At 37.6% G+C, this 15088-nt stretch overlaps 1 protein-coding gene across 1 annotated transcript in view; it reads right to left on the minus strand.

Annotated features, from left to right (window-relative positions):
• LOC127420735 (tyrosine-protein phosphatase non-receptor type 2-like) overlaps positions 1-14112 on the minus strand; it is a 38690-nt gene extending 24578 nt beyond the window's left edge. Inside the window, exons 1-3 of the mRNA XM_051663247.1 lie at positions 13925-14112; positions 11137-11227; positions 10845-10945 (exon numbers count right to left, since the gene is read on the minus strand). Of these exons, the coding sequence (XP_051519207.1) occupies positions 10845-10945; positions 11137-11227; positions 13925-13981 (249 nt within the window). The 5' untranslated portion in view covers positions 13982-14112. The remainder of the gene's footprint in view (positions 1-10844; positions 10946-11136; positions 11228-13924) is intronic.
• Between the last annotated feature and the right edge of the window lie 976 nt (positions 14113-15088).

Consider the following 15088-nt stretch of genomic DNA (forward strand, 5'->3'; position numbering starts at 1 on the left):
TATATAAATACAAATTATAATAAAATAATTTTAGGCCTTTAAAAACTTATGACATGAAAAATAATGTTTTAAATATCAAAATATTTCTAAATACTTCAAATATGTCTCTCATTTCAGTCAGCATTAGTTTTGGTCAATTTTACATTTACACTGTTGTTTTTGGAACTCATATTTTATTTTTTATAAAAAATTTAATATATATTTTATATATTTTTATTATATAAAATTATATTTTATAAAGCAATAGTAAAATATTTCTGTCCTAATGTCTTCACTTTCACACGTTATATTAATGCTCTTTGATTAAACCCATGAGCCCTTATTTCTAGAGTAAGCGTGTGTCTCCCAATCCGCATGTATGAACCTGCAGGGCTCGACAATAAGGACTGCCCGATGGCCCAGGGCCAGAACTGCAAGAACTGTCACTGGCCCGATCAATATAACAGTTAATGCACAAAGACAACAAGCGAGAGAGCACAAAAATTACACGGAACGAACAAAGTCTTCTAACCAAGCACTCAAGATATGAGAGAACGTGATTATATTTAGCTCACAAAGACGCACATAAGAGAGTGTAGACACCGAGCGCACTCTCTTAGAACTGTCCTCACTCTTTTCAAATTACCAATGTGTAGAAAATAGCAGGGAAAAAACCCACTTCAAGAATTTCGCAGCAGGATTGCACGTCTTGCGCAACATTTTAATTATCCTCGCACATTATTCACAGTGTGTGAAATTCCCAAAATTGTTCCAATTATAAATGTAAAGACAATAATAATAATAATAATAATAATAATAATAATAGCTGCAAGCAGCAATACCGGGGTCAAGCCAATTATTGGTAGCATGTGCAGCGAAAGAAGCATTTTGACACATTTTAAGTTAGAATTCTGATGAATGCTGTAGGAGTTAAAGATAAAAACCAAACATCTATGGCCATGTTTCTCAAGAAACACTGCTGTTCTATTTGCGTGTACTAGTTGCACATTAAAATCTCTATCATCAGCAGAACAAAAGTGCTTGCTGTTTTGGCTATTAGTACATTGATAAAGAGCGTTTACTCAAGGTTGTGCTGAGGGTGTTAAGTGCAACATTGCACACTATAAATTGTTTTGTGTATTCTCAAGCACTTTGTAGGATTTTTGGGAAAAAATTGGAAAAGTCAGTTTTTACATCCTTAGAGTTATATGCAATACATTTATAGACATCTATGCAATATTTAGTTTAATCCAATTAAAAAAAAAAAAACATTTGATTATTTCCATGACACTAACTTAATTGAAAACAATTTGTCTAATTGATTGAAATATTTAAAGCAAGCACATTTAGCCATTGTTTACTACAGGGCATCCAGAATTCACAATGATCCCCCAGGGCAAGGTCCTAAAATATTTTAATTTTACTAAGCAAATGCAACTGCTTTAATTCCTCTTTGGTATTTTTTTAAATAAATTTGGTACTTTCAAATTTTTTTGTGAAACAATTCTAAACAACAAAAATCAATTTGCTAATAATTTCAGGCATGGTCTGCAAATAATCAGCAGATTTCAATTTCATGTTTATTGGACAAATGTTATAGGAGTAAGAGAAACAACAAAACGTTTACATAAAATCAAATCATGGCCAACCATGGTATCACTGTTCTCTGCATGACACACACAATCTAACAAGACCAGTCTCACAAAAATGCAAACATACAGCCTCAAGTACATTTTGGTGTGCTCAGTGTCAAATTTGTTGATGATTAGCCAATGGCTGCCATGTTTCTCAATATATGCAACTGTCCTCATGATCAATGATGGCAAACTCCCACAAAGACACTGAATGTAAAGACACTGCATGCAAATTTTGAAATTAATCGGACCAATGTTTCTATATTTAGAGCCATTTTCATATTGTTCCCTGCTATAGCACCACCAAATGGCCAAACCATGCAACTTTTTCTGTGTTCTCAGGATGAGCCCTTATATAAGTGTGTCAAGTTTGGTGAAAATATCTAATTTCACTTAAGATTTATATCAATTTACGTAAAAGAGACCACTTTTAAAATTCATCGGCCTGTTTTTGGCATTTACGAGCAAAATTTTGCCATGTTCTCTTTAAACGTAAGAAATTTACTAATGACGCTTCTTATTTTGGAGGTTTCATTCCGATCGGACGAACAGCTTTGAAGGAATTCACTAAAGTAGTTTCTGAACCATTTTTGAAGTGGCAACAGGCCATAAGGTGAACCATAGAAAAAAATGGTATCGCTGCACTCGGCAAGTCCTCCCGAACTTAACGAGACCAGTCCTGTGAAAATAGTCCAACGGCACTAAAAGTTATAAGCTCACAAAGTTAAAAACAATTCCCAAACTTCTCAGGCACCTTCAGGGCATAGTCCTGATGACACATACAAAGCTTCGTAACGATACGCCAATGCGTTCATAAAATACAGCATTTTGCGACAAAATTCAAAATGGCCGACGCCCAAAATGACCGACATGGGAAAATTGGGTATCGTTTGACTTGTAATGTTTCACTGAATCTAAAGAGACCAGTATTATAATTTTTGGCCAAAGTGTTCAAGAGTTATCAGCCAAAATAGCCGTTTTTGCTATCGCCTGACCAGTAGGGGGCAGTGTGACGAAACGCTGCAGGTGACTTCAAAGCATGATGTCGATGACACATACCAAGTTTTGTCACAATCCATCAAAGTGTTGCGGAGAAGTAACATGTACACACATCCAGTAGCGAAAAAATGTGTTTCCTTAAAATTCAAAATGGTGGAAAATCTAGTCGGGCGGAAATCGAAACCCACTTGACGTGAGCTCAGGAATCAGGGGAAAAAATTATTTTGTCTCTAGGAATTACAGTTCAAAAGTTATTAACATAAACATGAGTGAAATTTTGACCTGTTGGTGGCGCTAAAAAGTTTGAGTTACAGACTCCAAATTGCTGTGGGGTATCAGTTCAGACTGTCTTCTAGCTGTGTGCACAATTTCATAACTTTCCTGCAAACGGTTCTATGGGCTGCCATAGACTCCCATGGCAGAAAAAAAAAAAAAGAATAATAAGAACACTAACGATTACAATAGGGGTCTTCGCCCTGTCAGGGCTTGACCCCTAATAAATAAAAAAATAAAAAGCCTAATAAATTCCCTTGTGTTCCCAAAATAAAGCTACCAAATGTGTGTTCTTATCGAATTTGTGTTTGTATTGCATTTTGGTATTACAGTTAATGCTGTCTAAAGAAAAGGAAATAGAACTCAATGTTAGGTCTTGTATTACTTTATGATTTAATCACTTTCGTCTTTGTCTATTTAATACGGAGATGCCTGTATATATTACTGAACCTGCAGAGTTGCATTCACAATGCATGCCAACCGCATGGAAATAAAGTGAACTAAACTCACAGCACCTCCTGAGATGTCGGAGATAATTTGCAGCATTCTCATAGACGACATAATTCATGCAGTTTTCAGATAAAAAAATAAAAATAAAAAAAAAAGTTGAATGAAAACTCTTTACGCGCACATGTTCCACATGACAGGCTCGTGCTGCAGGCCTCAAACAGCGAATACAAAAGCATTGACTGCTTTTCTTTTGTCTGTTCTTAAAAATATAATAAAGTGAGTTAGTTGTGACTAACAGCATTTCTTGTCATGTGTCACTCCAAGACATCTTACAGTTAGCCCGCCTGTTGTGGGTAGATGAGCAAAATTACTCGCACATGAAATTTTGGATGAGGAGCTTGCGAACTGGATTCAGCCTCGTCGCATTTTGCAGGTGGTGGGTGGTAGTTTCACACCCTGGCAACTGTTTAATATATTTGCTGAATTCCCAGATCCATGGTTTTGCCATTTACCGATATTGTTGATCATCGTCTGTCAATGAGTGTCGCAATCGGTATAGGGTCTCTGTTAAGACATCGTCAATATCCGATAACATCGTCCTATCGCCCAGCCCTACATGATAATGGCATTTGATATGAAAAGAAGCCAAATCTCTATGGCTGTTATTATCAGAGCTGTTCAGCTGCAGGCTGAAAATGACTATTTAAAACAGTCATCCTTATAAAACACCTGTCACATTTCTCATTTCTACAGGTATTTTCTTTCTGTCTTGAGTATCAGTCAGTTTTGGTCTTGTTTGGGTTGCCTAATTTTACATTTATTTCCATATTCTTAATCCATATATTAGGCCTGATATTTACCTACTGTATAGGCCTATTGCACATCACAACCGATTTAGTAGCAAGCTCTCCTCTCTCAGGAATTCATATGTTTTATTATACTGAGCAAATAATCAAATCTTTAACTCAGTGACTAGGTCTTTGATCCTGCTTGTGAAAACACTATGGCCCAAAAGTTGACAGCATGACTAAATGGGTAAGTGAAAACCCATAATTTGCTTCACAGAACTCTTCACTTAAAAACACGTGTAAACGACAGGACAGTTGAGGTTAATATGTTCTATTTATGAATTTATATCTGTAAAGCACTTACAGTATATTTGGTTACATAAGGCATAAATCATATCTTGCAAATGATAAATGTGATACAATTTTGGGGAAAATTGACTTAAATATGTAATATATAGCCTATATAAAAAAATATTTTGCATCGGACATTATTTTAAAGCCATGATGGTAAAAACAGCTATTTTCCATTTTTGTGTGGGCCAGTGAAAATTTTGGCAGGGCAAGTAAAAATCTAAAGCACTGGCCCGACCAGGCCAGTAGAAAAAATCCTTAGCGTTGAGCTCTGACCCGCAATGACAAAGAACATTTGCCATTACATGATTGCTTAAAGTGAAGCTGGAGCGCTTTGCATTCACTATTAAAGTTTATATTTGTTTGTTTATATTTTCCATGGAGTTTGGCACAAGCCTCTGCTGACCATGCACATCAGAGCACTTGAGAAGCAGTTTACGTGCTATTCCGGACAGAAGCTGCTCTGGTTGACATCAGTGACGTGTGAACTCCGTGTTCAACTGAATGACACACAAACGTGCTGTTGATGGCATTTATATATTTGCTTAGAAGTCCCTTATTTGGGCATTAAAATGCGACTGGAATTTGAAGTGCACAATTAGATCAAATAACCGCGATCAGATGTTTAATTTATAATCACAAAAGGCCTACCCAGTGTGATTTTTAAAGCACAAAATGCTGCGATTAAATAAATCTATAGTCTATATGCACTGCACACGTCACAGTAAATGTGCGCTGTCTTTTGTCATCTACTACAAAAAATAATACAATACACAATAAATAATAAAACAAATAAATAATACAATAAATCTTTTTTTATTGTAGTATTGACTTAGTACCGATGTACTGGTACTTAAGACATTCCTACTTGAGAGACCCCTACATTCTGTTACATAAAGTTGCATTTTTTTTTAATGCAAGAATACGCTATGTAAATGCCTCCTATGAAACACATTAGATGTCAGGTAAACCCGAAAATGTATAAACTCTTATTATACAGAGTCATTAGGCAAGACACCGCCTAATCAATTTTACAAATATGTGGTTTGCCTTATAGTTAGCTATGTAAGCTATGTACAATCATGTAATGACAAAAGGTCTGGCACAACTACACATCTGAAAGTATATCAACCAAAACATCATAAATGAAAGACTCAAGCTATTTAAAAGTGTGTGACCTTTAAAATGCACCCTTGAGTCCTATTTACCCACAGATTTCGACTGCTAATAGACATGTGTTCACCCACCCCCACCTACATTTCCTTCGAGTGATAACTCAAAAGGTATTAGGTTTTAATCCAAAGGTTTAACTAAACTCTGTTTTTGGGTCATGTGATGCCGTGTGAGGTTCGGACGTGTGAACGGCAAGCTCTGCGCACTTTGCTAGTTTTAATACTGTTTATGTCATAAACTGGTGAGATTCGATACACTCTGTTCCATAACTGTTCTAGGAAGACAATATGTCAAAGAATTCAAAATCCTCGGCCTCTGGAGACATTAAAAACACTTACATGCTCAAGCTGACGCCCCTGAGCAGCAGGCAGTAAACCCTGGAGCCGAATTGGCCAGAGAAGTGAAGGAAATTTGGCAAGAATTGTTGAACATGTCGGCAATGCTGAAGAAGGTCGTTGCTGACTTGGAGGATCTTGCTGTAATACATCGATCGATCACTGCCATGGAGACGAAATACACTGAGGTGGTTACAAGAGTGGGGGATGTCGAGAAACAGATCGATTATTTGGAGTCATCGGAGAGGGAATTACCTGCTAATCCGTTAGCATCCAAGGTGGATTTGGAGCGCATCTGTGAGAAGCTGGAGGATTGGGTAACTGTAACCGGCGGAATAACGTCCGAATTATTGGAATTCCTGAGGACAAAGAAGGGCGGGATATGGTGAAATTCCTGGATGGGCTCTTCCAGAGTCTGCTCGACATAACAGGCCATAAGCTAGAAATCGAGTGAGCTCACAGGGTTCCGGCTCGGCGATTGGCTGAGGGAGACAGGCCCGAACAATTCTGGCTAAATTTCTGAGATCATCCAACAAAGATCTCGTATTATGTGAGGCGAGGAGTAAAGGAAGGCTTTCTTGGAAGAACCACAGCATTTTCTTGATCCAGACTTTCCGAATTCGACAAGAGAGAAACGTGATCGATTCAAGGAATGCAGGAAACTCTTACTTTAACGGAAGGTCGCTTTTGCACTGATGTTCCCGGCCAAATTGAGAATAGATGCTAAGGATGGCCGCAAAATATTTACATGTCCCCAGCAAGCGATGTCTTTCATAAAGTCAATGACTGAGAAAATTATTTTGTGGTACTCACATTGCAGCCAAATGGTCCGACTCACTGAACATTCACTTGACCGTCCGAGGAAACTGAGCACCTTTTTGTTTCTTTTTGTGCTGGTTCCACCTAGCGGCTAGAGTTGTTTTGTGTAGTAGCACTCCTTCGGGACAGTGTTGTGGATGACTCTGCACGTTCTTTGTGCTAATGCCTCCTATTGGTTGGAGTTTGTTTTGTGGAGTACTTCTTGCAGGACATTGTAGTGATTGGGTCATTTGTTGCACTCATGTAGCAGTCGAATGGTCCGGCTCACTGAACATTCAATTGACTGCCCGAGGAAACTGAATGGCTTTTTTTTTTTTTTTTTTGTGCTGGTTCTGCTAGCAGCTGGAGCTTGTTTTGTGGAGGAACACACCTTCAGGACAGTTATGTGGATGAATCTACACGTTATTTGTGTTTATTCTGCCTATTGGCTGGAATTTGTTTTATAGATTATCTTCTGTTGTGTAATTCTGTCTCACAAAATTTGTATAGAAACACCGGACTTGAGCAATCCGATGGCAAAGTTGTCATGGGAGCTCTCATAGGCGTACATGGACTGTTTGAGTAGAGAGGGATGGATGCCAGTTGGCGCTGCTGTGCGTGAGGTTAATGTGCACGTTTTTCTTTTTTCTGTTTGTTTGATTCAGGGGGAAATTTGGGGTTTGATTGTTGCACTAATATTGGAATGTGGTCTTTATAAGTTTATTATTGACACACAATCTATTTTTTTTCTAATGTGTCAAAATGTCAACTGTGGATTGTCTCTCTCCATGTGGAATGTGAATGAGTTGGGGCACCCCATAAAAAGGAAGGTTATTTCTCTTCTTAAACGTAAGAAATATGATATAGTGTTTCTTCAAGAAATGCATCTTTCCCCGCAGGAAGCTGAAAAATTTGGGAAGATATGGGGTGGACATGTTTTCTTTAGTGCCTGCTCAAGTAAGAGCAGGGGAGTCATTACACTGATAAGTAAGCATCTACAATTCAAATGTCTCAAACAGATTAAAGATAAATTAGGAAGTCATTATTGTTTTAGCAGAAATTTAGGGGCAAAGGTTGATTTTGGCGAATATTTACGCACCTAACGCTGATGATCAGGGCTTTTTTATAGATCTTGAAGGGATGTTGCAAGTCGTTGGCACCCCTCATGATATAATATTGGGAGGAGACTTTAATCTATTGATGGACTTGATCATAGTGAAGCAAAAGTAGGCAAGCCCCCTAGAGCAACACTGACGCTTCACAGTATGTGTAAAAATCTTGGTCTTACAGATATTTGGAGACTTTTGAACCCATCTGGTAGGGACTATACATTTTTTCATCAGTCCGTAAGATTTATTCTAGAATAGATTATTTATTTTTTTTATATCCAAGTCCCTCATTTCATCTGTTGTTGATTGCTCAATTGGAAACATTTTAGTCTAAGATCACGCCCTGGTGAGTTTAGAGGTGTTGCCACATACAGAGAAAAAGAAATCATATAGCTGGTGCTTTAATGTATCCCTTTTGCAAAATCCTGATTTCCAACAAATGTTAAAGGCTGAAATCAATGTTTATATGGAGACCAACTGGTCTTCGGTATCCTCTGTGGGCGTGGCTTGGGAGGCACTTAAAGCTGTTCTAAGGGGCCGGATCATACAGTATGCTTCATTCACCAAAAAATTCAAAGCACGAGAACTCGTGGAGTTGGAAGGGAATATTAAAAGTGCCGAGGCAGAGCTGAAGCGCCGAATGTTGCCTGATGGCCTCAGAGAATTGACCCAATTGAAATAGAGATATAATACTATTTTGTCAAGGAAAGGTGTGGTTTTGGCTATTCAGGGCAAGATAGTCATACTTTGAGTCAGGGGACAAAGAAGGGAAGCTTTTGGCTAGATATATAAAGCAGAGAGAGTCTTTTTCTACCATTCCCTCAGTGAAATCTGCTGGTGGTGAAATATTTACCTCAGCCATTGATATTAATAATGCTATCTTGATCTCTATAGTTCCACGTCTTCGTCTACTGATGAAGATATTAGAAACTTTGTGGAACCATTAGAACTCCCTAAACTGACGACTGAGTAAAAACAAATTCTCGATTATGAGATACCCTTGGAGGAGCTTGGCGAGGTAATTAAGGCCTTGCCTACAGTCAAGGCTCTGGGGCCAGATGGCTTTGCAGCTGAATTTTTTAGATCTTATGCTACAGAACTGGCACCCCTTTTGTTAGAAGTTTATACGGAATCATTAAAGAATGGAAAGCTTCCGCCAACCATGACACAAGCCTGGATCAGTCTGATTCTTAAAAAAGGACAAAGATCCAAGCGAGTGTAAAGTTACCATCCAAGTTCCCTGATCCAACTAGACCTAAAAATATTGTAAAAAAATTCTGGCTAACTGATTAAGTTATGACATCTCTTATACATATAGATCAGGTGGGGTTTATTCGGGGCCGCAGCTCTTCTGATAACATTAGGCATTTCATCAATATCATGTGGTCAGTGGCGAATGATCAGACTCCGGTCGCTGCCATCTCGCTTGACGCCGAAAAGGTGTTTGATATGGTAGAATGGGATTATCTTTTTAAGGTTTGGGAATACTTTTATTGGATGGATTAAGTTACTTTATAGACACCCGGTAGCGGCGGTACAAACAAATGGATTAATTTAAGATTATTTTACTCTGGATAGGGGCACCCGGCAGGGTTGCCCTCTTTCTCCATTATTGTTCTGCCTTGCCCTGGAAACATTAGCAGCCACGATAAGAAACGGAAGATGATTTTCCAGGAGTGGTGGCGGGAGGTATGGCGCATAAGCTTTTGCTTTACGCAGATGATATTTTATTATTCGTCTCCGACCCCACTAGATCTATGCCTTGCCTCCACAGAATTATTAATTCCTTTTCTAAGTTCTCAGGATACAGAGTCAACTGGTCTAAATCCGAAGCTTTGGCTCTGACAGCGTACTGCCCAGCGACAGCTTTTCAACCGGGAGTCTTCCAGTGGCCCAAACAGGGCATTAAGTATTTGGGCATTTTATTCCCAGCAAATCTGTCCGATTTAGTTAAGAGTTAATTTTGACCCTTTAATAAAAAGGTTGAGCGATGTGGGCAGGTTGGCTTCATTATATTTATCTATGATTGGGAAGGTTAATGTTATTAAGATGAATTTTATTTGATAGCATAGCGAAGTCCTTCATTTGGAACGGTAAGCGTCCCAGATTACATTTCAATAAGTTACACTGGCTGATTAACAAAGGTTGGCTAGGCCTACCCAAGATTTTGTTTTATTATTATGCATTCGATCTCAGACACTTGGCTCATTGGTCACTTCCTCCTGAGAGAGCCCCTCCATGGTTTTGTATTGAAAAGGAAGTTCTTGCCCCTATTTCACCATTGCAAAGCCTATCAAACTAATCTGAGAAGTTAAGTTACACCCCGTTATCTCGCATTTGCACTCGGTATGGACAAAATGGGTTTCGTTTTGCCCCAGATTCTGTTTTTGGTGATGGGGTGGTCATCAATATAGGGGATAAACACATTTAAAAAAAAAAAAAAAAAAAAAAAAAAAATTGGCTGGAGTGCCCATATTTCGTGAGTAGTGCGTGGAGATGGGGAGGGTGGCAGCTTTCGAAGAGGTGTCATGTAGAAGGCTGGGGGTCTGGGATTCATTAGATGGGAAATGGGGCAGTTATTTGGCATTTTTGGGGGACTCTCTGGGAGGGGCTGTGGAGAGAGAGGCATCGTTTTAGATGTGTAGGATTATATATATATATATATATATATATTTTGTGTGTGTGTACTTATGTTAGACCACGTGGAGTTTGTGATTGGGGAGGGGGAGGGGTAGTAGTGGGAGTTAAATGTTGATTCAGTGTATATATATATATGTTTTGTTTTTCTTTGTCATCTATATGAATCAATAATCAGATGACAAGTGTCTGCTTAAAAGAAACTTTCTTACCATGTCAAAAAAACGTAAAAACTTCCTGAATTCTCGTTTAGCACTGCACTGCACTGCATGCTTGAAGCTCCAGGAGTAAATTCAATAGCGAGTGGCGTTCACTCACCTGGGTAAGTATGTATCTTCTCTGTGCTTCTTCCGTAACCACCAGGCTTGCATTAATGTAGTCATTCTCTGTGTTTTCTAACTTCACCCGACTGTGGTCAACTGATATGTTTGGGGTAAGAGCAAAACAAAAGGCTAAATTTATCATTGTTTATACTCCTTAAACTCTTATGTCCAGTTTCATCACTGCACTGTAGAAAATATGGAGTGTGAAGATAATGATGACTGTGAAGATCATAAATTCTAACATAACTTGTGTTCGAGACATTTGAGCTTTAACTGATGTTACTTACACGGGCTTACATCTCTGTATCTGTTGCGGTTGCGATTCTCAGTATACTTGGCCACTTTGAACGCAGACTCATGTGACTGGTTGCGTATTTCCTGGGGGGAAAATATATAAGAGGCTTCAGAACAACAGATAAGGCTGGTCATTAGTGACAAGGCACAATGGTACATTAAGTTCATCAAGATTAATTCCATTTAATTGCCAAAGTCTGCAAACATTATATATATATATATATATATATATATATATATATAAGTTTTCTGTGATGTACTGAACATTTTTGTTGCAAACTGCTGGTTTAAACTTGTCATGTTAGCATGTTTACCTTGTCAACAAGGTCACATTATCTAGCTGGATAACATAGATAAGGTTTTACTGAAATTAGCTTTTGTTCCAGCAAATATTGCACATTAAAAAACAGGAAAGTATTGTTTTTGTTAAAAAATAAATAAATAAACATTATATATATATATATATATATATATATATATATATATATATATATATATATATATATATATATATATATATATAAACAATCTAAAAAATTAATTGTGGTCAAGATTCAAGTTATTTATTAAGTTAGACACAGATACACACATTAAGACACAGATAAAACAAAAATGTACTCTTTTCAGGTTCACAACTGGACACATTAGTCCGTCTAGACACAGGAGGAAAAAAAACATCATATGTGGATTATAAAGCATAAGTTGGTTTGCTTGTTTATCTACAAGAGAGATAAGAAACCCAGTAATGTTTATGTTGAATACCTCTTCTTGTTAATTACATATAATGCACAATGATTCAGTCCAAGTTAAATAATGAAATCACTAAAAACATAAAAAACATACCTCTGAATAAACGTACACTGGCGGCCAAAAGTTCGGAATAATGTACAGATTTTGCTGTTTCGGAAGGGAATTGGTACTTTCATTCACCAAAGTGGCATTCAACTGATCACAAAGTATAGTCAGGACATTACTGATGTAAAAAACAGTATCATCACTATTTGAAAAAAGTCATTTTTGATCAAATCTAGACAGGCCTCATTTCCATCAGCCATCACTCCAACACCTTATCCTTGAGTAATCATGTTAAATTGATCATTTGGTCCTAGAAAATCACTTGCCATTATATCAAACACTGCTGAAAGCTATTTGTTTTGTTAAATGAAGCTTAACATTGTCTTTGTGTTTGTTTTTGAGTTGCCACAGTATGCAATCGACTGGCATGTCTTAAGGTCAATATTAGGACATAAATGGCAAAAAAAGAAACAGCTTTCTCTAGAAACTCATCAGTCAGTCATTGTTTTGAGGAATGAAGGCTATACAATGCTTGAAATTGCCAAAAAAAACTGAAGATTTAATTCAAAGGTGTACACTACAGTCTTCAACGACAAAGGACAACTGGCTCTGACAAGGACAGAAAGAGATGTGAAAGGCCAGATGTACAACTAAACAAGAGGATAAGTACATCAGAATCTCTAGTTTGAGAAATAGACACCTCACATGTCCTCAGCTGACAGCTTCATTGAATTCTACCTGCTCAACACCAGTTTCATGTACAACAGTAAAGAGAAGACTCAGGGGTGCAGGCCTTATGGGAAGAACTGCAAAGAAAAAGCCACTTTTGAAACAGAAAAACAAAAAGAAAATGTTAGAGTGGGCAAAGAAACACAGACATTGGACAACAGATAATGGGAAAAGAGTGTTATTGATCTTAACCCCATTGAGTTTTTGTGGGATCAGCTAGACTGTAAGGTGTGTGAGAATTGCCTGACAAGACAGCCACATCTATGGCAAGTGCTACAGGAAGTGTAGGGGTGAAATGTCACCTGAGTATCTGCACAAACTGACAGCTAGAATGTCAAGGATCTGCAAAGCTGTCATTGCTGCACATGGAGGATTTTTTGATGAGAACTCCTTGAAGTAATTTTTTTTCAAATTGTAATAGTAATTTTTCATGTTATTACTGTCTTGACTATATGTTGTGATCAGCTGAATGACACTTTGGTGAATAAAAGTACCAATTTCTTTACATAAGAGCAAAATCTGTACATTATTCCAAACTTTTGGCCGCCAGTGTAAATTTAAAGAGTGTGCGTGTGTATCAGACATGACATGATAAAGATTGCTGGATATTTTAATCCCTGTGTTTGTGACTGTTACATGTATGATTACATTTTAGCAGTATTATAGGAAACTGTATCCGTTATATTTTCTGTTTACAGTAAATAAACGTGTATTAAGTCGGAAAGAATAACTGTTATTCGTATAAACGGAGGAAGTAACTGTTGGATAAATGTAACATTCATTTTGTCACAAGAGGCCGCGCACTTTGACAGCATTTTGGCTTTTATAGTCAGGTTCAAATGTCTATGCAGGAACTGCTTGCTTGTTGTCTAAATGTTACTATTCCACTGTGTTGTTTTGTTGCAACAATAATATTACCTGTTCTTATGGTGAACCGAGCAATGAGAATATGACTGAATACTCAAAGTCAGATTGACTATGATGTCTAAAAACGTTATCCAGGTAGGCAGCTCACTGGGTTTTGAGACAGCCAAAGTTTCACTCACAACACTTTATTCAGTGTACACTTTCAACATGACAACTAGCACAACATCCCAGTTACACAGCTTCTCTTTCACTCTCTAGCTGGACCGACAACCCAAAAATGAGACTAAAATGAAAGAGTTAAGAGAAGTTCGAGAGATACACACACAGGCATATGATGACTAACTAGATTGCGTGGCTCATTAGCATGCTATCTCTGTTAGCTTCACTTACTAAATAAAGGTTCTGCCAGCGGCCCTCTGAATCTATGTCTTCAAACTCCTGGTCCATGTCTGCGTCAATTCCTCCTGTTTTCTATTCAGAATGAACGTCACAACAGTATCTATCAGTCATTTCTCGAGCCCACACTGCGCCGATATGAGAGTCTGTCAGTGGTTTGTGTCCGTGTCGCTGTCATCTGCGACAAGTCGAGCAGCTGCTTTACGCATGCGCGACAAGGGAGCACGGCTCTGGTCTGCGCATGCGCCTTCCGCGAGCGCCTTCAATTCGTCAAAGGTCAAAAATGGACAACGTGTTTGAGGTAGTACTTATTTTTAAATATAGCTGCATTTTCTATATTTATTGTAAAGCATGTAAGGAAGTAAAGCAAGATAATCCCTAGATATAACCTTGTATTCATGTTTTCAAGTAAAGAAATGCCTTTTTTGTATTGTTAATTATTTTGCATACTACTCAAAGGCCTAATTCTGTTTTGCATTGTTTCTTTCGTTTGTTTTCTATGTAGTCTATAGTATGTGTTGCTTTCACTTGCAATACACAATACTAAAACTTGTAATTCAAGTAGTCTTGCAAAGATCTTCCAGAACAATCTACTATATTCTGAAATCCACATTTCTTTTAATCGATTGCCTGTTGTTTTCAAATTTCAGTCTTTCGTTAATAATAATTATATTTTAGAGAATATGAGGTGGATTGATGGATCATATACATACACCATAGTAAAAAACCTGATGATCTGGATTTGTATGTGTGTTGTTGTTTTTGCCCTAAATGTGATGCTTATTGCCGTGCAACTGTTTTACACCACAGATAACTACAAAACTATATAGCTACTGTTATAAGTTATTATTTTACTCTGAATAGCAGTTGAAGTATTCTTTCAGTTCTTTGCAGTGATTTATGATGCAGTTTTGGTATTTGCACCTTTTAAGCATTTTGAGCTCAAAGAAAGGTATTGCAAAATCTAGGTTAAAATTAATTAAGTTAAAAGTGATGAAGGTGAACAAATACATCATCAGTGTAAATGTTCTGCAAGCACATATTGTGCATAACCTCCTGAGACCTTAATTGTGTCAGTCTGTCTCCCTCATGTTTCCTATGACTCTTATTTTGAAGTGTTTTCCCAGACTACATTTCCCAGTATGCACTGCCCTCATC

Source organism: Myxocyprinus asiaticus, chromosome 30, assembly GCF_019703515.2.
Source record: "Myxocyprinus asiaticus isolate MX2 ecotype Aquarium Trade chromosome 30, UBuf_Myxa_2, whole genome shotgun sequence".
Taxonomy (NCBI): domain Eukaryota; kingdom Metazoa; phylum Chordata; class Actinopteri; order Cypriniformes; family Catostomidae; genus Myxocyprinus; species Myxocyprinus asiaticus.